At 41.3% G+C, this 26,431-nt stretch overlaps 1 protein-coding gene across 1 annotated transcript; it reads right to left on the bottom strand.

Moving 5' to 3' along the window:
• Positions 1-1,836: 1,836 nt before the first annotated feature.
• On the bottom strand, positions 1,837-26,431 carry CARD11 (caspase recruitment domain family member 11). Its single transcript, XM_050906182.1, has 24 exons — positions 26,392-26,431; positions 25,770-25,982; positions 25,005-25,142; positions 24,062-24,387; positions 22,604-22,783; positions 20,482-20,634; positions 20,263-20,388; positions 19,574-19,771; positions 18,898-19,077; positions 17,805-17,859; positions 16,449-16,564; positions 15,154-15,257; positions 12,398-12,450; positions 11,453-11,585; positions 10,678-10,879; positions 9,711-9,837; positions 8,352-8,592; positions 7,843-7,939; positions 6,658-6,753; positions 5,575-5,707; positions 4,833-5,012; positions 3,558-3,682; positions 2,600-2,715; positions 1,837-2,041 (listed from the first exon to the last, which is right to left on the bottom strand). The coding sequence occupies exons 1-24, from the start codon at positions 26,429-26,431 to the stop codon at positions 1,837-1,839; spliced, it is 3,537 nt and encodes a 1,178-aa protein (XP_050762139.1).

Genomic DNA, 26,431 nt, shown 5'->3' with positions numbered 1-26,431 from the left:
AAAATAGTAGTATCCCCCTGCTTGCACAGTCCAAACAGATGGCATTGGGCAGGTAAAGAGCTATTCTCTGAGAAATGCTAGCTATGAACAGTCTTTCAAACATTAATAATTTGAGAAACCCAGCAGCAGAAATTAGATGTAAAGTGACATAAATGACTTCTAGAAGATACCATTAGTTAAAAAATGATGCGCATAAAAGAGAAGAGCAGAAAAGCACAATCACACAAGCCAACATGAACTGACCCAATCTACTTGAGAGACACCCACAACATCAGAAGCTCATTGCAAAGACAATGTAGCAGTTAATCTAGTGAGGGCAACCGGGCCAGATGTTTTGCTTGGATTCTGTTTGTCTTTTTATTGCCAGCTGCTGCACACCAGCCTGAAGCACCAAGATGGCCGACTTGGGATGAACACAGAAGCAAACATAAATTTGTTATTAAATGCATCTTAAAAGGGAGGGATATGGCAAGGAATGAAGGATCTAAGGCTAATGGGATGTACAACTCTTCATCTGTAGGTCAATTTTTATTGCATTTCAGATCAGCAATTGTGCAAGTCGTTATTATCTGGTCAGTTTTATTGAATCAATTTGGCAGTCTCAATACAGTGTCCAATGTATAGAGGAAAAATTTTAAAAGACTGAAGAGACTTAGGAGTCTAAGTCCCACTCATTATCAGTGGAACTTAAACTGTCTGAGGAGTTAAGTGCTTTTGAAAATGGGATGTGGTCTTCTAAGTCATGCACGCACTTTTGAAAATATTATCCTACTTGGCCACAGCACAGTGTGATGCTTGCTGGTCTCCTTGCTGTCAATCACGGCAGAGAGGTCAAGGACTGAGTGTTCACAGCGATTACTGGCTTATGAAATTCTCCTTTTCTTCTCAGAGCAGTCCCTCCTGTTGAGAGCAGGCATGTTGGCAGACGATGATGTTGTAGAGAAATATAGATTTCAGTGAAGAAACAGAGAAACCTGTTGTCTGGAGAAGGCACCATGGTATTTTCCACAGGTAAAAAATGTTAAAAATTGAGAAATGTACAAATGAATACAATGCAGAGGCAGGGATAAACTAAATGAAACATTGGCAGATCCGGAAGGATCTGATGTGCCACTGGGACAGTGGAGTCTATTTTCCTGTAAGTGCCAGGACTACAAAGGAAACCTGCAAAACTCTTAAATAAAACTGGGGTTCAAAAAGGAAGGGAAACTTGTCATTTTAATTAATGCCAGGAATGACAGCTATTTTCTTCTTTTCGTATTAAAATGGTTATGGAGAAACAGGGCTACAGAGCTGCTATGGCCATCAGCGGTAGTGTTGCTGTTGCTACCAACCAGCCTTCAGCTTCCTTAATTGGGTATGCTCAGAATGTCACCTCAGGGTGTGTGTGGGGCACATCTCAATCCCATATCCTTTAGCCCAATCCCCATGCATTATTCCTCTTAGATTCCGCTTATCTGGTCTCATCAGAAGTTTTCAATGAGCCAAACGAGATCCATATTTTTAACATAATAAATTACCCCAAGCTCCCTCTCAAGATCTTTGTCCTTCTCGCATGTTAAACGGCTGCTGTCCCTTAAGAGATGCTGGTGGGTCAGAAGTTGTGGTGGTGGCTGTGGTCCGACCCACATCCTAGATCGCCAGTATCTGAGACATTGGCTATTCAACACAGCTCCAGTTCCATTCCATACATGCGTTCTGCCAGCAGGAAGTCCCCAGCCAGCAAGGGTGAAGCAGGAGTGAGCACTGAGCACCTAATCAGAGAATTCTGCGAGCCCCGGCTCCACCTGGTTATGTCCTCTTGTCACCAAAGAGCTTCATTTTACGTATTGTTTTTTATAGCTGATCTTCGTCTATCCAGATGGTTTTACGCTGCTCTTCTCCGATCCTGTCTTTTATTGTTCGGATAAGATCCTCAATGCTGCTCCATGCATCTGCCTCTACAGAGGCATAAAGACATGGCAGTGCTTCCAGTTCTTTCTCCTTCAGACGGCACATGCGTAAAAACTCATCTTCAGTCTCCGGCTTTGGCAATAGTTTCCTGTATCAAATGAGCAGACCAAAAATAAATGTCTTACATTTTAAGTTAATCCTGTAGTCCCAGCTGTCCCATCAAGAATTTATTTTCTACTGATTATATACAAGCCATAAAAGTAGTGGAGACTACAGCTACTCCAGGTCTATCATCCCCTTACCTCCATGCTGCCCCCAAGGAAAAATATTTGCTATGGGGAAACAATTTAAGAGGATTGAACGCAGGGAGAGTGCAAGTGTTTACGGCTTTTCCTCTTCCAGCTAGCGTTACCTTAAGAAATGCTGTGGGAGTGCTGAGCATGGAGAAAACCACATATTCTTCAGTCTCATCCTCCCACAATGCTCACTCCTATCAGTGACAGTGAAAGAGTGCTAGATTTGGGGAATTCCTACTTTCTCCAGTTGTAAGATTCCAGGGAGGAGTCATGGGAGGAAATAGTGCACATAGAAGCACCAGGAAGAGAGAAGAGGTTCTTTATTTCTCTCAGTGAGAACATTATTGGACTTGAGAATTATTCACTGAATAAGACAGAATATCAAATATGCAAAAGGTTTGATATGTTACCTGAACCTCTTGATGTTTTTCTCTGAGACTCTGATAAAGAGAACAATAGGATATATCTTGGCTTTGATTAAATCCTTTGTGCAGCTTATTCCAGCTTCCAGGAGACAATGCTTGTTCTAAAAACAAAGTCATAACAGTGTCACAAAGGAACATTCACTGCTGTGGAATCTCAAGATAAAGGTATTCATACCTTATGGGGTCAGCTGAAAAGCTCTCCATTTACCATTGTACTGATTTAAAACCTTTTAATCAAATATACATTTCAAGTCCAAACTCCTCCTACTGGTTTAAAACTAGTCAGTCAAATAACAGCTGAGCTTAATAGCTTTCTGAAAACGTTTAACATAGAAATGGATTGATCTAAACGTTAAGAGTATGATAAAATACCAGTTTTACATATATACACAAACACACATACTTGCTCTTTGTTCAGAGAGAACATCTACAGCAACTACTTGTGAGAGAAAAAACCATCACTTTAATTCTCCTTTTTTCCATGCTGTGCATCAAATCTACTCTACTTGATATAAGATCTCTGTCTTTGACATTGTTATCTTTGTACTGTACACCCCCATGTCTGTGTTTCAGGCTATCCTTTCTTTTGTCTATGTCCTTGTATCTCTTACTCTCTCGCACACTCATATATACTTATGATATGAAAAGGAATTGAATAAGGGATGGAGCATAGAAAATGAAAGGATATTTTGCTGCATCAATGTGGGTCATCACAGGGAATGAGTGAGAATATAAAAGAATATGGCTGAGGATGAAAAAGAAAAGGAAAAGCAAGAGCACAAATAAAAGCCATTTGGGGGAATAAATACAAATCTGAGATTGAAGGTGGGCAGGAGAGAGAACATGCAACTGTAAATTGGTCAGTCTCTTATTCAAGAAGAAACATGCATTGCAGACAGATTCACAGACAGCCTATCGAAGGGATACAGAGTACTCGAAGCACCTTGGCAGTGACAGCCTCAATATTGGCAGGTACAATACATTCGTATGTGTTCAGATTCTTTTCTCTGCTGAAGATGATAGTCTCCGTTCTTTGCTTCCTTAAGAACTCTTCCTTTGTTACAATATCTGGAAAGAGATGTGGATGAGGCCAAAATCAAGATTACAACAACAGAACACCTAGAAAACTGTCCAACAGTACTCCACATGGGATGTAAGGATGGTTCAGGGAAAGAAGACGAGCAATGAATTGTCTTAACAGCTGCCTCATTTCTTCCATTGAATTCAATTAAAGCCGAATCTGATCACAGCTGAGCATCTCAGCTATATCCTGCACCAATGAGTCCTTGGGCAATTACTACAACACTATGAAGGCATTAAATTAAAACAGTAAATACAATTCCAGCACCTAATGTTATATAGTAACATTTCAGGGCTGGAGGATGCTGAGAAGTGCTAAAAAAAGAAGGTCTCTTCCGTATAGGCTCCTAAAACAAGGATTTAGTATTCCAACATTTGTGTTTAAAGTTTCAAAAAATTTGGCTTAGGTTGCAATGTGTGATACTGGCCCCCTTGTGAATTGCAGCTCTACATCAAAGCTTTTGTTTTATGTTGCAAGACAGGGGATATTTATTATAATACTTAACATTTCAGTTTGTCTGGATAACTGTAAGACTGCGTGCTATGCGGTGGGTATTCAATATTAGTGTAAAAATGAAACGTCAGCTATGTTTAATGCTGTGTTGTATACAATCCTGCCCTACAGCAATCACAGTACTGCGTATTGCTTTAATAGTAAATACTTAGCATGGAAGAAAATCAGTCTTTCGAGTAGATCAAATGCACAATCTTCACAGCCTTGGACGAGATAGAAACCTAAAGTTGCTCTAGGGAAGATATTCCTCATAATAGCAAATACTAGAAACAAATTAATCAAAATTTCACATTGCCTAGATATGCAGTATGCAAACAGTATGCAAACAGAAAGAGCACTCACAGCATTTCAGTCTCTCAGGGGCATCCTAGCAACCACACAGCATACACATGGATAATATTCATAGACACAGAATCTCATAACCATGTGCACTGGCTGTCTCAAAAACATTCAAATATCTCAGATATTCTCAAAAAGCAGGATTTATAGCTACACATCACTCTGATGTGACTTGAGTACCTCAAGCAACTATCACATGCGCACGTCCCTACGTGTGTGCGCATATATATGTTCGTATTTCCAACACTGAGGGTTAACAGTCACGGTCCTCTTTTATCCCATTACCTGGCTTGCATATGTTGAATTCCAGGGCACCTCCAGAGTTGAGAAGCTTCTGTACCAAGGTCTTGGCAAGCATGGTGGGAGTGAAAAGTACGGGGCGCCTGCGCTCACAATGGATTGGTCTCACCAAGCTATAAGGGATCAGACTGAGCCTCTTATTGATTTCACTTTCGGAATCCAAATCTGAGTAAAGAACAAGACATTTATCCTCTGGTTTCCTCTCCATCAATATTTGGAGAAAAAGAAGGAGAAACACATGAACCAGAAGTGACATGGTTAGTCATACTGGTCTTCCCTTCTCTTTTGCCAGGGTTGTCTTTACTATATATCCAGTAGTATGATGTCCAACCTAATACTAAATAGTTCAAATGCCTTCTGCTTTCAAGAGATTATTTCATAGTTTAACAGGACACTTGCTTGGAGAATCTTTCTGCTTATTAGCTTGACTTACTTTGAGTTAAATGTTTTTGGACAAAGAGCAAGAAAGCACCTAGGAAGAACTGCCAACCAAACAGGGAGTTTCAGTGTCCTAAACTTGCTCATGAAGGCTTAGTGCCCCAAGCACTTTTAGCAAAATCCATTTTGGTCACAAATGCTGTCGAATTTTTGCACAGAGTGGACCACAGATGCTAGTCACAGGAAAGACCTATGACATTTTTCACAGCCATGCTGTTATGTAGACCTTTATGTAGGCCTTTATATTAGTGCCATGTGTGTAAAAGCTATTACTTTTTTATATCCATACCTTCCAGTTTATCAGGCAACAGCTTCTTTGCTTCAGATGAGGTCCATGCCAGACCAGAGGGCCAGCCAGTGACGATACGGACTCGCTCATTGCTATTCATACGCTTGTATTTGTTTTCAGACCTACTGACAAACTGAAAAGGTGAACAAAGAGATTTGAGCCTCATTTCTTACATTCTTTGTTCTCCCATGTATTCATCAGCCCACACTTGTTATCTACGAGATCTGAATTACCTATGTCTATCAAAGACAAGGCTCCACGGATCTGTTGACTGAATTCTAAGGCTCTTTAAATATCATAGATCTGATTCAGAGCCTTTGTTAATCCCCTTTGGGATTTCTTATTTTGTTGGCTGCTCTTAAGCGGCATGGTTTTTTCTTTGCAGAGCTCCCTGCTATCACCAGTACAAGCACTGATGCGTCCACAGCAGAGTAACATACCCACTCTGAGTATTTGCACAAAGGTATCACAGGTTATACCCAAAACTCTGCCTCTTCTTTGCTGTACCAGAGAGACTTAAAACCTCCCAAATGACACATTTTTACACTGAGAAATAGGCTTCATGCTTTCATTCCTCATCCACCCAACTATTCCTCTATCCAAATACTAATTCCTCCTCCTGTATATTTGCTAACCTTCACAACCATCTTCCTTCACAAGACTTTATCTTTCACCCACATAGTCTCTGTCACGCTCAGAGTCACTGACCTACAATTCAAGGACTATTTTCTGATGGAACCTTATCTCACAGAGACTTGGGGATTTGGTCTAGCCCCATGGATTTGTCCTTATGGTTCAAGCAAAACACATTTCAGCCTCTGAGGGCAGACATGTTTGATTCATCAAGCTACATCAGTAATGGAAGGCGTGCACTTAAAAATAAACACCCCACGTCACAAAAGCAGTTAGAAAACACAACCTATTAATCTTTTTCATATATTAAATCTCTTTTGGCTAGGAATAAATCCCGATAGAACCTCTATACTTGAGGTGGGCTTTCTGGGGAAATTAGGATAGCCTGAGAATATCTGCTGTTCAGATCCACCATTTCAGACATTGCATTGAGGATTTGAACTTTATTACCTGTAATATTTGGCCCAAAAGAAAGCTTGCTCTGGATAGGCGAGGGCTGGCTTTTGGATCATTCTGTGGGGCAGGCTCCTCTGGCTGCAACGTATTCTAGTGAAAAATAACACAAGAATTTTTCTTTCCCTCCCTCTTTTTTTTCTTTTCTGTTTTTTTTGTTTGTTTGTTTGTTTGTTTTAAATCACAGCATTTGAGAAACAGAACAAGCAAAAGCAGGTATTTTATATTTCCAATAAAAGGGATAGTGATTGATCGATATCTATCCCAAATACAATGTTCTAAGCAAACTGTAGACATAGCATGGCCTACACTGAGAAACACCGCTTCTGTTACTGCTCTTCCACATTCCTTTCTTCACAGGAGACTGCTCTCCACAGCTCATGAAAGAAGTAATTTCTGCACCAAGAAATAGCATGCAAAGCTTTTGCTTTCACTAGCATCTCTGCCAGTGATCTCTGTCCCTTTGATCAGTGGGGACTGGAGTACAGAAGGAATGCATGACACTTAACCTTGATTGAAATAAAATACAAGCACTGGCTACTGCGTCTCTGCGAATGTTAGAAGCATGTATGTCTCCCAAGCTCTAAAAATAACTTATGGTAACTAATACACCAGGAAGTTAGTTTTTAATTATGTAAAGATGGAACTCTTGGGTCTAAAGAAAGCAAAATCAAGTTACTTTCACTAACGGAAAAGGAGAAATTGGCAGGGCTGTTGTGTGTGAAGACCTGATAATCCCACTTCTCTCCATAGCACGTAGGTTGGAAGAGACAGGTCTTTCTAATATGGGACAATGATAGCTCCGTGGATTAGATGCTTGTTCACAGTAGGAGAGCAATAATTCTGGTTATTAACTCCAAGGACACAGCTTCTTCCTCATGTGGATATGAAGATGCATTAGAGGCTTACAGGCAGAGAAGAATGAAAAGGATTAACTAAGACACAGAACAAATATTAGACTTTTAAAGTGTACTCGCTCACAGCTGGAAGGGTTAATAGTGTGCCAGAGCTAGGTCCATTGCCAGGGACAATATTATTTAAAGCAGACATAAGGTGCCCATTGCCTGGCACAATCAAAACCTACACAGAGTGTAAACAGGACTTTCTGTAAAATTAACGTAATGAACAACAAGTAGCAGTGGAGTATCAGGTGTTAAAAAGACCTTGTTTGCAGATACTTACCCGGAGTGCCCGAAGAGTATTATATGAGCTTTCTGTCTCATCTCTGCTTCCTCTGTGCATCAACCGCTGCAGCTTCACCAAGAGAAGTTGCTGGGCTCTGAAAGAAAGGATAGAATGACATAGATCAAGATATCTTTGAAACCACTCAGAAGAAAGCTGGATTGCAATGGGTCTGCGCCTACAGAAAAGATTAATAGAAATAGCAGTGAGGACTAACTGAATCACACAGTAAATGCAGGAAGAAAATAATGAGCAGGACTGCAGTGCAGTTAAGGATTAAAGAATCTCCATGGCATATTTTCCTATGATACTTTTTGAGAAACTCACATTATTCTTTCAGGTAACATCTGGAGTCTCCTTTCTAAAGCTTTATAGCTCATATTACAGTTTAACATCACCAGGCCTCATCTCAAAAATTAAGACATACACCTCTTTCCTTACAGCAGTTATTAATTTCCTTGTTTACAGAACCACTGCCCTCAGTCGCGGTCACTCAGCATTACACTCACCTGCTGTAGCTGGGAATGGTCCCCATTTCCATGTCCCTGTCGGTGAACGGATCGACTCTGGCACACAGCCACTCACACCTCCCCTGGTACATGGTGTCAAGAATGTGAACAATCTCATCACATTTCACTGACAGGGAACAGCAGTCCAGCTGGCTGGAGATGTTCAGATTCAAGCGGATATGAAATGAGTCCCCCGATGTGATCAGCCCTTCTTCCAGTTCTGACAGCAGTTTCCGGTAACCTGCGGCAGCGAAGGAAGGGGTGAAGCATGAGCGCTACTGGCCAAACCTCAGTGCTGCTGCATTCCTGGGCATCCTCTGGGAGAAGCACACAGCACAAACTTCTGAGGCTCCTCCGAGAGAGGGCTGATGCTTCCAGAGTGCTAGTTACACTAGTTACAACAAGGTTATGGGCCTGCACCTTAAAGACACCAATGGGGCATTGAGTCAGAAACAGCTCATGGTGCTGGTATCAGAATCTGTGAGAATATTCTCATTATAATGATACTTTTAGGTAACTCTATTTTCAGTACTCCACACATGACCTGTGAAACAGACAACTTCTCAGCAAAGATGCAGACACAGCTATAGCTCTATCCTGTAAGTACAGTTTGAGTTCTGCCACCAATTTTAATGACAAGCTATTCCCCTTATTATTAGCCCTAATTGGCACTCCCACAATCTATAACATGCTTTATCCGCAGTTAAGTGGTGCTCACAAAAAATTGCAATAGTCTTTTCTGCCTTTGAAAACATCAAAGAAAATCAAAGACATCACTTCCTGTGTGATCTATGCAGCTGAAATTCTCTAACCAGCATTAAAAAAAAAAACCAAAAAAACAACCCGCAAATTTATATACACCAGTAAAAAATGGATTTTGGAATGTAATTTTTGATCCATAACCTGAAATTACCATTACAGGCCATGAACACTAAAATCAAATTCTGTTCACCACACATGAACTCCAGCTGTTAAAGATAAGATAAAGCCACAAAGGTAATAAACAGGGCAACTCCGTCAGGTAAATGCTAAATCGACTTCAGCTGGATAAAGATGATTCAGCTCACCACATTGTATTACAGAAAACTGTACATAAATATAAGCGTGAATGTGTTTTGTGAGTCATGTCATTATTGGCCCACCATGTAAATTCTTCAGAGTCCTGTAGTGACAAGCATGTGTTCTTAGTCACAAAGCTAAAAGCTGGAGCAGTTACACAGAGTAGCTATAATTAACACCAGTGGGCATGCTTCAGATTTATACCAATACAAAGGATATTCTGGTTCTGTCATTCTCATCTGGACAAGTTAGTATAATAGACCTGGGACTATTTGAGATGAGAAATACTTTTGGTCTTACCTTCGTGATTTGATTTATACTGGAGTGTTACTGGGCCACTGCACCTCTGAATTGTCCAGTGAACTTCTTCCTTTGTGCAAGTATCCAAGGGAACACTCTGATTTTCCCCTTTGATGCAGCCCTCCAACTAGATATGAAAGAAATATTACTCTCCAGTGCGGGTTCAATCTCTAAGGTAATTATACAATTTTTTTTAAGCGGCACAATCTTTTCTGATTAAACAATGCTGATACTTTGCTATCAGGATGCAGATTACATCCTAATTATTTAATTTCTTTTCTCTCAAATTAGGAATGCTAGCAGTCAACAGAACTGCAGCTCTTTGACAATCCCAGGCTTCCTAGTAGTAAGTAGTGCAGGAATATAAGTTGTGGGTTTTTTTCCCCTTGGAGGCATTTTAATAGGAAAATGGTTTGGGAACATTGGCAATGGAGAGAAAACTAAGCAAAGAGCAACTTAGCAGAAGCACCGTTGAGCTCCTGCTTATGTGATGCCAGGGACAGCTATGCAGCTGGGCAGCCCTTCCTCCCGTTCATATTGCAGCTGTATCCATTTCTGTTCATAACATGTCCAGTCCCAAGACAGGCCACTCTAAAGAATGGTTTAGGAGTCATCACGCTAAGCTAAGTAGCATGAACTTCCTTTCAGGCAGGAAAGTACTAGGAAGTTGAGCGCAAATCCCATTCTAGTCTTTTCAAAGGGGCTGTGCTATACAATACAGCATTACAGAAAGCATCAGTTGCTCTAATCTCTTCCATACAGAGCAAAATTGTGTGCGTGTGTTGGAGGACCGTAAATACTATTCTCCCATATTTTCATAGTCAATAGCAGATTTTCTTCTGCATGAGTCATATGCTTTGTCATTAATACAAGATGAAAGAAGAAACAAAGGAAAGTATTGTGGTGAGTGTGCATGCATGTAGGTGGACAGACATCCAATACTATTTGTTGATTATTTTATGCTCACCAGTAGGATTTGGTGTCCCTCCCGAAGGCCTGCTTTCTCTGCAAGTGATCCTGTCTTGACAGAGCTAATAAAGCTCCCTTTATCATTACCCCCAACCAGAGTGATTTCTGAATTGAGACTGTCTCCATTCAGTGTTACGCGCTGGATAGTATGGCAGGAGTTTCTAATGCGACCAACAGACGTGACAGAGGGACGAAAAGGTCTGTGTTCGTGAAAGGAAGTAACAGTTAGTTATCTCAGCTTTTAGCTACCACTCCAGAGTTAAATGCATGCATGATAAATGAGAGACATATAAATAAACTTTTAGTGTTACCAAGCACTAGGATCTAAGGACTCTAAAAGAAATCCTTCTCATTACTGCATAAGTTCTGGAGAAGAGCATCTGGATAGCTTCAAGTGCTCTGACATGACTGAATAACTCAGATGTATAATAGTACCTCACCTAGCAACCTGTGGCAGCAAGACAACAAGATCACAAGGATAAATTTAGGCCTTTAGAACATTTTGTCTGCCTTGAAGTTTTTGAAATTTTAGGATGACCTTCATTGGTTTACAGGATATGAAAGGACTCCAAAATAACATTTTATACTGCTGCCAACATGAGGAAGTAAATACTTAGCACAGTATCATGAGATATTTGTGTCAAATAACAACTTGTGACATCATATTCCTGCCATTATATCTTCAGCAACTAATAGATAAATGGAGGATCTCTACCATAGTAGCCTTTTCCCTCAGTCTCTGCCTAAGGTAGGTAAACTGGCATTTCAAATACCTTTCCAGGGAGAACTTTCTAAATATGGAGTTGACATGCTCAAGCTCATAGGCATCCAGGCCTTCCGACTGATGAGAAGAAGAGGAAGAGTGCACCGAAGGAGCTCCATGTGACTGCCTGTCATGACTGTCATCTGAAAAGAGTAACAAGAATGAAAATGAGTCCTAGATAGAGTGACAAAGATGGAAAAGGGGAAAATGAATGTTTGATTGATCCCAGCCAAAGCTGAAGGAGGAAATTCCTGATGCAGAGGCATGATTCATGTCCACAGGCCATAGCAAGGAATGCCAGTCTTGCTTATGTCATGCTGGACCTACCTGATCAGTCTCACAGAACAGCAAGTTGGAAGGGACCTCTGAAGCCTGTCTAGTCAAATCCCCTGCTCAAAGCAGGGTCAGCTAGAGGAGATTGCTCAGGACTTGTCCAGTTGGGTTTTGAATATCTCCAGGGATGGAGACTAGTCAACCTCTCTGGACAACCCTGTTCCAGTGTTCGACCACCCTCACTGTAAAAAAGCTTTTTTTTCTGTTTAAATGGAATTGCTTGTTTTTTAGTTTGTGCCCATTGCCTCTTCTCCTTTCACTGGGTAGCACTGAGAAGAGGCTGGCTCTGCCTTCTTTACTCTTTCCCCTCTCAATTTGATGCTTTCCTCATTTTAAGGCTGGAGGTCTTCTTATCAACCTGCAAACCTCAGCCAAGCACCCTCCGTCTATTCATTCAGTCTAATCCTTCTCCCACTTAGTTCTTCAGGAATAACCGCTTTCTTATTCTCAACACTAGTTGACCCTTTGTTTTCTTGTTATGATGAACTGGCTTGATTTTTTCTCAGACTATGTGTCCCATCTTATTTAGACCAGGAGTTGATTATTTGACAGTATCTGTAGGTGGTGAGCTAATCACATAGATCTCATAGTTAAACTATATACATGATATCCTCTTGCTTACCATCTAGCTCCAAAGCATCATATCCAAAGCTGTCATTGTCCTCTTCAACCAGGCTGGAATTAAAAACAAAGCATGAGATAATGGAAGAGAGAGAGAGAGAAAGCTCTTCACTTTCCAGGTTTCAGCAGATTTCCAACTTCAGCAGATTTCATTAAGTTCTGAAGGAAGAACTTTTTCTGTGAAAAAGAAAGATGTTGGAGGTGTTGCATCAGACAATGGTGCAGCTGCAAAAAAATAAGCAAGTAACACACTTGTGGGCCCAGGGGAGATGTAGGAAGATGGCAGGAAGACAATATGTGTGAGCCAACATGGGAAATATGTGAAGCAGCAAGAAGGTTCAGAAGGAAGAATTGCTAACAGCAGTGAGGGAATGAAGATTTTGCTGAAGACAAAGGGAAGCTGCTGACTGATGGTCTCATACGTGTGACTGACACCACACCTGCTTCAGCACTGAGATGAATGGTTGCATAATGTCGGCCGTATATATACTGCAGCATGGGGTTTTTTCCATGATAGATCAAAAATGTCAGAAGCTCCCTGACAGACAGAGTGAATGCAAGGGAAGTGACTGAGGTGCAGCAGTAAAGGAGTAATTTACCTGCTTGACTTAAAGTACTTGAAGCATTTTATAACAGCTTAATGGTACCTCGCATGGTTACTCAGATACCTACAGTAACAGAATGGCAAGGTGTACCAAGCTTTTGCAGAAACTCTTACGCCACAGCTCTGGTCCCAGTCCAGCTCCCACTGACACAACCTTTCCTGTTAACGGTGACTAGATTGGTTGGCCTTAAAAACAAACCGTTAAAATTCACCAAAATTTTGCTCTTAAAGGGACATTGGGGTTGTCCAGCCAAGTGAGTGATCTGTCTGCTTCACTAGAAGGACTTCATTAAAGCATGTCCTTTGGTTGCAAAGCTGTTTAACAGCTTGTTGTTTTTCCCATTCAGAATGATTTGTAGGTCTCCTGTGGAGCTGATATTCCTCATATTTGGCTTCAGGTGAAGGGTGAGTTTTTGCAGCCAGTCTGGGAAGAATCAGCTATTTTTATACCATGCATAAGCAGGGAAATAATATACCTTTTTCTACATTATATTATGATCTCACTTTTTTTTCCCCCAAATCAAGATCAGATGAACTGTGAAACCTGCAACTTGGCATGCAAATAGCAATTACTTTGGATTATGTTCACAAACAAGTTAAAAAACCTTAGCAGGCTAATTATAAAGTTATGAACTACAGTGAACTTTTGGGCATGCTCTTGAGATACTTAACTGTAGTGATTATTAGCTCAACAAAATAAGGCCACATTCAGACCTTGCTCCAGGGTACCTTTTCCTTCCACATGCCAGTGGCAAAGAGTATCTAATATGAGGAAAATTTTCAGATTTCAGTACAGCTCAGTCTTCCAAGGCCTTAACATATGGAACAGGATATAGTCAGAGCTGTAGTGAAATAAGTCCACGAGATGAATAATATCCATGTAATCTTTACTGCAATCTGTAATATACAGCAAATATCTAAATGTTCAGGCATGCCAAAGGCTTTTCAAGTCAAGCACCTGAAACATGAAACATTCAAATCATTAATAAAACAACCCTTTTTCTCCACCTTGAATTAACACAACACACTTTATAAAGGGGCTTGGAGGACAATATAGGAGAAGCTAAGGGAGACTGGAATAAACTCTGCCTAAATCCTCAGCAGCCTAGAAAATTATGTGGGAGAACTAGCTGAGGATGCCCTCAATGGAAAGCTGTCTCGCAAAGCTTTACACAGAGAAAGAGAGGCAAAAGTGGCAGTCTGCGAGATGAGTTTGTTTTGAAAAGCATTAAAAATCTAAATAAAGTTCTAATAAAGATTAGATCTAAAAAATAGATCTGATAAGGATCTAAACTCTCCACATATATTGCTTTCTTCTAAATTGGTTTGCTTGAGCTTTGTTCTTTTCTTCTTCTGCTTGGGACCTTTAGGGAATGTATTTGTATCTTCTGATATTTCTGATACAAACACTGATGCTATTAACACCAACACCGAAACAGTATGTCCAAAAAGTATTGCATTGCTAGAAACCTTTTAGAGAAGGGGTCAGTGCCATTTAGGGGACTGTGAGGCAGGCAAGGTCTCTCTCCTTCCTGCCACTAACTTCCCATTCCCCAGCTGATGTGATTTCAGCCACAGGGGAAGTCCGCAGGGCCATGACCGGACAGAAGTGGAAGCTGGAGCAGAAGGTGAAGCAGGGGGCAATGCATCTCTCTCCCCTCATTGCTGTGCTGAGATACAGAGTCCCGAGCCCGACAAAAACCACCTCCCGCCTGCGCTTCTCGCCCCCATTCCTCACAGACTTTCAAGCAGCTCTGCTCTACTTTGGCAGCTTACAGAGGAGGAGGGGCTTTGAGAGAAGGGGAAAGGACAGGGACACAGACACAGGCAGCATGGAGCTGAGAAGCAAAAAGTGAAGCCATATCAGCCTACAAAGGTAAAGCACATTCTCCAATAGCATTGGTGCCTAGTCATTTCAGTACTGTCTCTTATTATGTACATTAAAAAAGTCAGTGCTGCAGTGGTATCACTGTGTCATTCATCCCAGCTGAACTATCAGGGGCTCCTGATAGTCTTGAGAAGTTTAGCAAGTTAGTCCTGCTGCCTAATAGCAGCTCTCCAACTAGAGACAGACACAAGGACATCTGCAGCCCTTTTTACCTCCTCCTTGTGACAGCAGGTTCGGGGCATATTTCACCAGCGTGGCTACCTACCTGCAATGAGGAGCATCCTCTTTGCAGCGTCGGACTATTGAATCATTTCCTGGAGGCTCAGGAGTGGTAGACATGATACTGTCATTGCGATTTCTCAGGGTTTGCTTTTTAAAAAAAAAGTGACAGAAAGGTTATCTGTCTTAAATATGCTATCATTTCTAACTTACAGAAGCAATAGCCTGCTAGCTTGCCAGTGGTACTCTGCACTGTGAAGCACACACAACAGTAAGAAAAATTGATTCTAGACGTGCAGAATGCTACATACAAGAGGATTCATATTCATATTCATATATTCCAGCATTTTAGCAATATGCACAGCTTGTGTGCTGGCACAGTACCTTCTTCTGTGACCACATGACTGGCTGATTTACCAAACAATTTTAACTTTACCCTTGATGTGTGGCATATGTGTTGCACAGCTGACATATAGGAGGAAGAGGATGAAAAGCGGAATGTGTGTATACTTATATATATAAACAGTAGGAATGAGGAAGAAAAATACAGATCTCCATACGTTAAATTATTAATCTGGTACACTGGAAACTAAACTCTGAATTGTACTAGAGGGAAGACAGTATAAGTCATCTAAATATCCAACAGATATTCCAAAGAATATTCCTAACCCAGCTAAGCTTATTACAAGTGGCAGGGAGTTCTTTCCTGGCTATTCTCGGGTATAATTTTAATTTCCTGGGGACAGCATTTTTCACGGTGTTCTAGAAAGATGTTTTGTTCTTTGTTATTAACACTCTACAAGAGCACTCTCTCTGCTTGTCCTGCTGTGTCAGGGCTCACATATGTATAATGGAATATCTACCTTGGGAGATTACGGGGATACAGCAAGCAGGGAAGAAAAGGTTTGGCTATGGTATGCAGAAATTTCCAACTGTGATCTGCACCCCTTTTCTCACTCACTGTTTCTTATAGAGAGGAAAAGCATTAGAGAACTCAAAAAAACCCCTGAAAATTTTCTTAAATAAATTACAAAGCAGCTTTTAAAGAAAATCTCTTCCTTCTAACAGTAAATGTGAAATGGCATATGGAGACAGCAAGAGGTCATAAATACCCTTGAAATATCTTTAAATAAACATAAACTAATTCTGTGATTTTGGAAAAGGCTAATAACATGGTCCTAACAAAATGCTGGTAAAAGGATTAAGGGAGCCTCTGACAAGGGCCTTGAATGTGATCACAGCTGGGATGCTAGTGAAGTGCTAATACTGGGTTGCGAAAGCTCTGAACCACATTAGGAGAGACGGTTGTAGACAGGCAAGGGGCATCTGAAGGCTCCTTACAATCTTGCTGACTTCACAGCTGCTGATGGAGTTACTGATGGAAACAGAATTAGAGGAACTCGTGTCTGTGCGGCCATTGCTGGCATCAGCCCCATCTTCATCTTGTGCTCTGACTGCTGCGCTCACAGATGACAGAGAAAAATATAGACACCAGAGAAAATTATGTCAGATCACTTTCAATACAGAGTCTTTCACAGATTTGCAACAACACTTAGGTTATCCTTCCATTTCAGCTTATCTTGGTTCCCCCGCCCCATACTGGACAGAGGCTCCAGGAAGCGCTCTGTGCCCTGCAGCTCCGGCTCCCTTTCCTTCCCCGTCAGCTTCCCAACAAAGTACAGAAATGCACGCCACTCTGGACAGCCTCTTGCCAACTTCTTCTTTCAACTCTGTCCTGTACATTTTTATTAGATCTATGAATACTATTTGACAAATCAAAGAAGGATTGTTTTATTAATTTATGTTTTAACTTCATCATCTGAATCTGGTAGTCTGCAATGAGGTTGGCTCACTGAATTATGCTTTTTTTACAACAAAAAATTTACAACAGGGACCAAGAAGCTTGAGATCCCTCAGCAGACCCAGGTAGCACAGTGTGAATGTCTTTGTGGACTCCTTCCCTTCCTCAGCACCTCTAATTTGTACTAATGTTGCACAATACCTGATACCAAACATAGTGTTTAACATGCAATATCTTGCAGCAGGAACCATGTTTCCCATCATATTTTGTACTACAGCGAGCATGCTGCCACACATAACAAATAAAGGAAGTGCTGCCTAAGATGGTGTTTGGTTCGAGAACAGTGTTATATAAATAAGAGGAATTAGGAGTAGCTCAAACATGAGTATACAGCAACAAATTTGGTAACTTGGCAGCTGGCTGATGGGTGGATCAACCTCCCTGCCCCCAACCTTTGCAATGCTTTAGATTTAAAATTAATTCCCTTTTGCTGAAGGACAAAGGAACTCATTAGGCGATCACTAGATTAGGGTCTTTTCAGCTTGAAGGATTTTTCCAACAGCAAAAAGAGAATAGTATAGTGACTCTTAGTACAGGTGTTACACCGATGACTTTAAAATTTGTGTAAACTAAAAGGAAAATCGAGTAAACAGAAAATTTAGGTAAGCTACGGGATGCAAGATTGTGTGTCTGTGGAGGTATCTTTGGATGGAGAGGACATTCAGGTAGAACACTTGACTACTTTAAATTATGACATTGTTAACTATGAGAGAAACTGTCTGTTTTACTGACTTGGACTTAGTTAGAATTTCCCTGGTTAGCATATTTGTTAAAGAGATTAAGTGAATGAGACAAAGCAACAGAAAAGGAATAAGGACACGGGTGCTCTTTCTGACCTTGAAACTCTGATGTTTTGTTCATGCTGACAGGGGATTTAGCTCTTGGATTTATCTAAAAGAAAGAGGACAAAAATCAGCACAAATGCAGAATATTTGCCACACACTGTAAACCAGATATTTTCACCCCTTTTTTCACTGTTATGCTGCACTATATTTGCCCTCCTTTAAACAACAGGACCCAAAATTTAGAAGATATTTAGGTATCTAAATGCCACTGCAGTGAACGAGACTTAGCTACCCAACTACTTTTAAAAGCCTGGCTCAAATGCATTGCAATTTCCAGATTCTGCTGAGGGAACAAAGAGAAAAAAGGTGAAGTGGGTGCCTTGGGACTGGTTTCAGGCAGCTGTTAATACAACAGGCACCCTTTTGGAGTGTGCAATGTAAAAAATGCAGCTCTATTGCCATAAGTAATAATGACAGTCAGAGCTCAGAAAGGTTATAAAGGGCAGGGAGAATTCAAATGCAGATGAAAGGAAAGAGAAGCTCAAAGCCCCAAATGTTAGACTGTATATTTTTTACAATTCATGCATATAGCATCAGGTAATAGCTGTATGAATGCAGCTAGTTGGGGAAATCATGGACCTGACTCACGCTACCCCTTACTCTTAAGTGAGAGGAAATTGCCATAATTTAATTCTAAATTAGGTGGCTAATTTTGCTCTAGATTGTGTCCATTTCTTTCTATTATTCCTTCCAGCTGATGTGAGCTTTTCCACCAATGCTTCATTTTCCACCTTCAGTTACTTGTGTGCTGGACTTCGGGCATTATGTCATTTTTATTCACTACTGTTAAGGAGGCAAATAATCAATTTATTGACAACGCTCCAAGAATGTGAATGAACAGCAGAAGCAAGGAGAATACACAAAATGGGGCGAAGGGGCAGAAAATGGTCTATGAAGCCTGATTATATCTGCTCCTCAAGATGCAAATCACCATAGGGCAAAAATTGACAGCTCACTATCATATACAAGTCTATTCTTATCTTTACAGCACAGCACTTTCAGAGGCATGACCGCAACACGTATTATGTCTCTTAGTTCTAACGGTCCCTGCACTATATCGTTCCAGCCTCATATTAAGACAGACCTGGATTCCCTTTAGATTCACTCTTCTCTTGAGTCGAGCTTGATCCGGCAAGAAGAATTTGTTGTCTTCTGGAGACTCTTCAGAAGTGGAGGAGTCATCTGCTTCCTGACCATTGGCTTTTGGGCTAGGAGTCCCAAAGGTCTGGGAGATAATGGTAATGGGTAGATTCCGTGGCAAACTCTAAAGATCAGAAAGAAACACTTTACTTCTGAGACCAGTTTGGTACAACTCCTCATGACCTCCCCTTAGAGTAATCTGATTGAACTTTCTGTGACTCCAGTGCTTCAGAAGCTCACGCAGAATGTGGCTTCAGACCTAAATCATTCATTCAGATTGACGTCTGTGGGGATTTCTGTTCACGGGGGCACGTTCCTCAAAAGTATTTATAGTTTCTACCCCAGTGTAGACATTAATTGTCTTTCTGCATGTCTTTTGCCTTAAATGGAAGGCCATTTAAAATCAAGTTGTGGAATGCCAGCCTTTGAGAAGTTATGTGCATGACACAGACAACTTGAACCCCACTGTACTGACAAAGTCACAACATTGACATTTAGTAGAAGGAGGTTATTTTTTTCAGTTAATTCACAGAGGGAATTAAAAAAGTCCCTTCTCCCTTCCACACCAAAATGTTTTTAAAAGCATGTCTTAAAAAAATGTCTGTCTTCCTCAGCCCTACCTGGTCATGAAAGTTATTGTCCTTAGAGAGCCGTCGGACTTTGCACTCTAGGTTAAAAATGCAAGCTTCTTTCCGAACCACCTCAATTCGGAGTTCATCATTTCTCTCCTCCAGCTCTCGAATCTGCTTCCTGTATTTATCTTTTTCAATCAGACAATGTGAATACTGTGTCTGGGCCTCATCACGCGAGCGGAATGCCTGCAGTGGAGAGAAGAAACCTCTTTTGCGCCTGGGCACCAGACACATTCTCCTGCTGGTTTTGTTTGTAAGGTGTTTGGAACGGGGACTTCAGAACTGGTAACCATTCACCAATTAACACAGCAGTTAGGACCAGGATGTGCCACAGTAGTACCATTAAAAATTATGATGATGAGGGTGGTTCATTTCCAGCTCCCTCTTGGTTGGTGGCAAAATGCTCCAGAGTGCAAACCAGATGACTTGACATAATGTAAAGCCTGCGGTAGCTGTTGTTAAGATCTTGGTCCTGCCTGCCAGATGCTACGCTGTGGAAACAACCCAATATTATCCTATGTTTAATTACTGTAATGCAAATTCCAACAAGTAGCAATTTCTTGTAACTGTTTATTTTTTAATGGTATTTTGGGTCCAATTACCCACAATTCCCCAAAGTGACACATATGACATACAGGCTTTTGCTACTGATTTTCCCCACTTTAACTGTTAGATACCTGGTCTCGCTCCTTTTCCACCTCTTCTAGCTGTATCATCACAGTGTTCATACGGTGCTTGTACATCTCACAGTCCTTTCCTAGTGTTGAACACTTTAACTCCAAGTCTTCTTTCTCTTCAAGATACTGGAAATGACACACTGTTAACCACCACTGCTCTCAGAGGTCTTTTGGGCACTAGCCTGAGATATTCCATCTTTCCATCCTTCCATTTCTCACCTTGTCTCTCAAGTCCTCCACATGACGAATCTCCTCTTGGAGATTAAAGATCTTGTTGACCAACTCATGACGATCTTCTAGTGCCTCCTTACGGTCATGTTCCAGAATATCCAAAATGGCTTTGTCCGAATCTGGCAAACTCCGCTTGTCAGCCTGGGGAAAGACATTTTCAGGAGACAGGCCAGGGAAAGAGAAAATACTATTGCAGGGAGAAAAGTAACAAAGACAGTAACAAACAAGAGGAATAGAAAATGAACATGGTATTGCAATGGGAAAGCAGGAGAAGAGATGGACGTTTGTTCATATTTTAAAATAGTGTCAGAAAAGAAGAAGAAAGGCTGTCTTGCTGTCAGAATAGTCTGATGAAGGAACTGTTTTACTGTTTTATTGTACTGGCTATAATTTGATCCATTTTGGATGCAGTGACAATTCTTCACTCCAAGCCTTGCATTCAAAACTCTTCTCTATTAATCAGCTCTCACCGAGCACAAAAATCACCCTTTGCCAAAGAGCAGGGCCTAAGAAAACATTCAGGGGAATTTTTAAAGCATGCATTGGCTTTACAGGGCTATGCTCAGAGAATATTAAACATGCCTGGAGTAGCTTGTACCACTGCCTCATTTTCTATAGTGTCCAGCAATATCTTTTCTTTCAGATTTAAAATTAACAAGATTACCAGAGCAGGTTCCAAAAAATAAATTGCCATCCAAAATTAACCATAAATGGAAGATGAAAAAGGCACAAAATGCAAGCAATATGCATATTTATTTTTAAAATACCTAGACTAAGTTGGAGATTTCAGTGACATTTTGGTTACCTAATATTTCTAAGTATACCTAAGTATTTCTAAAACAAACTGCCTTTTGTTTATTTATACTTTCAGTTAGGAAAATTTCAATCCTATTTTTAGCTATTTCATGATTATTTCTCTGTTTCTTTAGGTGCCAGAAGACCATTTCAATTAATATAAGAGATTCTACGTGGACCAGAACTCCCAGAACCTTCTATACTACACCCCTTTTCAACCTTTGAATTGGATTTGTATTAGAACTAAGAATCGTTAGGCAGTGCTAGAGGCTACAGCCATTTCTGAAATGCATTCTATTGATAACTTTTTAAGTGTCATTTTAAAACGCCACAAGCCTTTTTCAGCAAAGTGCTAAGCACTCTCACATATATCCTAATGTTTGGCTAAGCTCTTCACAGAGTAACACAGTGCTAAGTTTGCTGCATATCATCCTTTTTCCCTATCTGCCCAAACAAAGGTTAGTTAAGATCCCTGTGCAAGTTACAGCAGCGTTCTACGGGGCATTCTGGTAACCAGTGACTACCCAAGTTCAGAAACCTTTATTACCCTCTGCTTCATTAAGACCTTTTGGCACAGATATGACAATAGCCTAAAACAGGGTACACAGGGCCACTGTCAGAAATTTGTGGGCTGGCTATTTAACACAGCTTTGTAGTGACAGACTGGTACAGAGAATGACGGCAGGGCTAAAACACGGAGTTGAATGCTCAGCAATTAAACAGCTGCACTCTGCACCCTGAAAGAGCCAATCTCTCATGTACGGCTTGATTTATTAGATGACAAATTTTTTTTGATAGAACTCCTCCTCATGCATGTGTTTGTACAACGAGTACTACAGACAGCTGGGAGCTATATAACCAACCTTCTGTTTTTCCAAACTTTGCACTTATGCTTATTGTAGCTTTGCAGGTAGAGGTTTCACCCAACACTTCCTAGCATTGTAACAGGAGTACGTGTTGAATTTGAGGTGAGGAGCAGTAGCAGAGACCATGCCACCTCCTCTTTTCCATAGTTACCAGTTTCCCTGTTATATACTCAACTCCCTGTCCCTTACTGAAAACACATGGGAGCTGTCAGCACCTGCTGCTTCTCTGTCCCACTCTCACAACCTCCTCCAGACACTTAGATCCTGAAGGGTAGCCACCACGGCAGGCTGTGAGGAGATGTGTGGTATGTGAGACAGTATGGGAGGAGAGTGTGGGGATGCCTGAAGGCAAGGAGTGGTCGAAGCCTGCGGAATCCATCATCTGGGTAAGCAGGAGGGGTAAGCTGAAGTGGCTGGAATTTTTAATGTAGCAATATCTGCTTTTATACCTGAATGATGGACTGTAACTCCTGGATTTTAGTCTTCATCATCTCATTTTCCCGCTCCAGCTCCAGAACCTGTTCCTTTTTGGGTCGGTTTTCAATATCATTTTTCAGCTTCAAAGACTGGTTCCTCTCCAGCTTGCATTCCTCTTCCACCTTGTTCAAGCGATGCTTCAGCTGATCAATCTAGAGCAGCCAGGGAGCAGTGAAAAGGAGAAAGAGGAAAGGAAAGGAATCGTTCCTAACTCTGATATTTACTGCTCTGAAAACACTCTCACTTCCAGGTGAAAACGTACTGTCATAGGTGGAAAAAATAGCTTAAACTGTGAATGCTAACAAGCAGCAGATAATTGGGTGTATGTGCGTGAGTGTTGAATGTCCACAGTTGAACTGTTGAACTCTCAAGCAGAAGCCTGCTATTTGCTAGCTACAACTGGTATGGGCTGGTTGTAAATTTTGATAACATCTGGACTAAAAAAAAGTGGCACACCCTCAATCCTCCAATAAATAAAGAGATAGGAAACAGAACTAACACTTAGGAGGCTGACCACACATTGTGCTTTTGCACATAGACTATTTGGATTGGGAAAAACAGGGGCTTTGAGTTCTGGATAGGAAAGAGGCGTTCCCAAAAAGAAAAAGTAGTTTCAGACAGAAGGGGGCCTGGGAAGAAGGTGGTGATGATCATGGCTGGAGGAAAGATTTGAAAGTGGGGGAATATCCTGGAGATCAGAGAGATGCACGGGGACGAAGGCCAGGGGATGCTCAGGGACCTTGGCCAGTAACGTCTGCAACTGGTGACTGTGAGCAGCTGTGGTCTTTCTGCCCAACCTTCCCGCACCAGCAGCGATCTCCCTGCGGGGAAGGGATGCTGAACCCAAGAGAAGGCAGCGCCGAGGTGGGGGAGTGAGCAAACGACTGTGTGAAAAAACAAAGTGGGGCAAAATGTCTGATATCATTGGTTCAAAAATAAACCCCAGTGTCCAGATCCTCTATGGGTAGTTGTTTACTCCATCTCATCTGTGACACACACACAAGCACGAATTTTATGGCACTTTAGACATTTCTCTATCACCTAAATGGCCTCAAGCTGTTCCAATGCTCTGTGTGAGACTTTTTGAACAAACCACCAGCAGCTGTAGTGCAAACCTGGATAACTGCCCCAAGATATTATTGAGCCTGAAAAGCTAAAATTATGTTTTTAGCAAACAACTATGTTTTAAAAATTTTGTTCTTAAGTACGTTATGTTCTGTTAATCCATTACAAGTATGTAAATTATCTGCCATTAATACACGTCACTGCAGTTGGCATTTCTGTACAGTGATGCCTCTAATCATCTGGATAAGCAAAGCAAATGAGAGCTCTACACCTTTCTATTGTCAGAGAAGGTCTCATTTTGCCAGATGCCAGTGGCATCCTGCATTGCTGCTCCTGACTAAAGCAGCCCAGAGCATTTATCTCACCTCTAACTGGAGGTCTCGGCTCCTTATCACAGCCATGCTCTTCTCGTCACTCAGCTGGGCGTATCTCATGGCCAGATTGTAGTTCTCATCTTTCACCTTGACCAGCTCATCATTGTAGTTGTTCCTCTCCTCCTTCATCTTATTGTATCTCTCCTGGAAGGTCAGCAGCTCTATCTTGTTCAGTTTTAGCTGCTTTCGCTCATCCTCCAACTGGCGAGACTTAGCCAAGAGTTCACAGCGCTGCACATCTTTTGTCTTTATTTGCTGCTGAAGCTTAATGATCTCATTCATTAGGAAATGGGTAAGGCCTTCATGTCCCTCCTCCACTGAAAATGTTTGAACAGCTTATCAACGTCTAATAAAGTGTAGGATCAGCAGAACTGAGTACGAAACAAATGTCCCAGAATATGTACAGAGGTGCAGAATATGCACAAATACATACACATTTGTATATCTAACTGGCAACAGTACAAATATTACACAGCGCACTATTACCAGAATCACAATATACACACATACAGCTTGTCTGGATAGAATATGAAGCCTTTACATTTGTCTTGTTTCAGCTGAGCTGACAGGCCTGTGGAAATAGCACAAACTTTGTAAAATGAATCTGTACCATTAATCTGAATGCTTCAAATTTGCTGCACACGGGTAGGTCATCAGTGTAATTTAGTCCACTGTTCCAATGTTTCTTCTCTTGAGATTTGTTGTAATGCCTATCATTCAATTTGAAGCTCTTCAGCTTCATTCAGACAACTGAGATGTTCCTTTTCTTTACACATTACCTGTTGCTAGCACATTTTGCATTGAAGGGGACTGAAAAACTGCAGAATGCTACTACAAGATTAGCTTTTATTTCCATATCTTGCCTGAAAAATCAAACCCAGTCTTCAAGATAGTCCTTATTTCAACAGGCTCCTTTGGGATTGCTTCTACTCACCAACAATAGTGGAAAATCTCCGTGTAGGTTCTTTCCCTGTCACCAGTTTGTAGAGTTCAGGGTAGTAAAACTCTAGGCTCTCTAAGAAAACTACATAGCCCCTTTGGCCCTTGGTGTGGAGAATGTCCAGCAGTCGGCCTAAGTGCAGAGAACAGAGAAGAGGTGACATACCAGCACTATGAGCAGCATAAGCAAGTACTGTATCCCTGAAGTCAAATCTGCTTGAGGTTCGTCTCTGCCACAGCAATGCGCTGTGGAAAATCTGGCTGATTAATTGAGTTCAGCTGAACTCATAAAGTAATGCCACATATTCTTTATGTTTGTGCTGATCATTATTCTGAAGGAGTGCGGGCAAATTGGTCTCTGGAACAGAAATTTCAAAAGACACGTTATTCAGTGCAGCCTTTACCAGGCAGTACTGAAACGCTAGGATGGCAGATCCTTCAGTGACAAATCATGAAGCATGACAAGACAGCTGAAAACCTACTCTTGGAATGGCAGTGGCTGCTGCTTGTGTTAACTGAAATATTTGCCAAGGCTTTGATGGGAATATGAACCCCATGAGCTCCAGCCTGCACACCACCGGAAAGGGCCATTGTTACCAAAATAGCAGGAGCAGATTCCCCCCTTTACATTAAATCTCTTGTAAATGAGATACAGGGTTTCCATTTGATAATCTGCAATTTGATACAGGCTCCCTCCAGACTTAGCAAAATAATACTGTTCAGATAGGGATGCAGATGTAGCCATTCACAAAATAATTACCTGCTCGGTTAATTTTGGAGGGCAGCATAAGTGAGTTAAGCACCTCATCCTCATCTTGCTCATCGATTACTTTGCACTGCCGCAAGTACGGGGTCAGTTTGGCTGGATTGATGTACCGGCTCAGCATGTGCCGGTTGCATTCCACATTCTCCCACAAAGCTTCCTCCTCATCTTTCAGTGTCTCCAGGCAGTCATCCATCTCTGGCTCTCCTCCTTAACAAGGGGAACAATTGGCAAATGAACATCAAACAGGACAGTTTCTATCCTGGTACTTTTTTGTGCTTCCATGTCACATAGGATGAGCTTAGAATCACTTCTGACTAATGCTGAATTTGCCCTGTATTGAAACTCTTTGAACTGAAGTGCAGCCTGTCCACAGCTCATCTAGAAAGTGACAGTTCAGAGAAGTGCTATCTTGAGTCTATGAACTATTGCATATTGCTCTCCAGTGATGAATCTGTAGCTCAGCTAACTCCATGAAGCTCTCTACAAGTCAGAGAATCCCTCTTCATAATAGAAGCAATGGTAAAGGACACGGTGCAATGCAAGAAAGGGTATGAACATGCAGAGCTCAGAGCAAAGACAAATACTTGCTGCAGGCAACTAAGGCTTTCATTCTCACCTCCTTTGTTCCTCTCAGCTGTACTGACTTGAACCTGCAT

This window comes from Gymnogyps californianus, chromosome 15 (assembly GCF_018139145.2).
Source record: "Gymnogyps californianus isolate 813 chromosome 15, ASM1813914v2, whole genome shotgun sequence".
Lineage (NCBI taxonomy): Eukaryota > Metazoa > Chordata > Aves > Accipitriformes > Cathartidae > Gymnogyps > Gymnogyps californianus.
This window is presented reverse-complemented; position numbering and strand designations above follow the sequence as displayed.

Excerpts from the sequence above, each read along its gene's own strand:
- CARD11 (XM_050906182.1), bottom strand. The coding sequence starts at position 26,431 with ATGCAGGTTCAAGTCAGTACAGCTGAGAGGAACAAAGGAG. Across the intron at positions 20,389-20,481 it reads TGGAGGACTTGAGAGACAAG|TATCTTGAAGAGAAAGAAGA; the intron begins GTGAGAAATGGA and ends TGTCATTTCCAG. Across the intron at positions 6,754-7,842 it reads ATACTCTTCGGGCACTCCGG|AATACGTTGCAGCCAGAGGA; the intron begins GTAAGTATCTGC and ends ATTTTTCACTAG.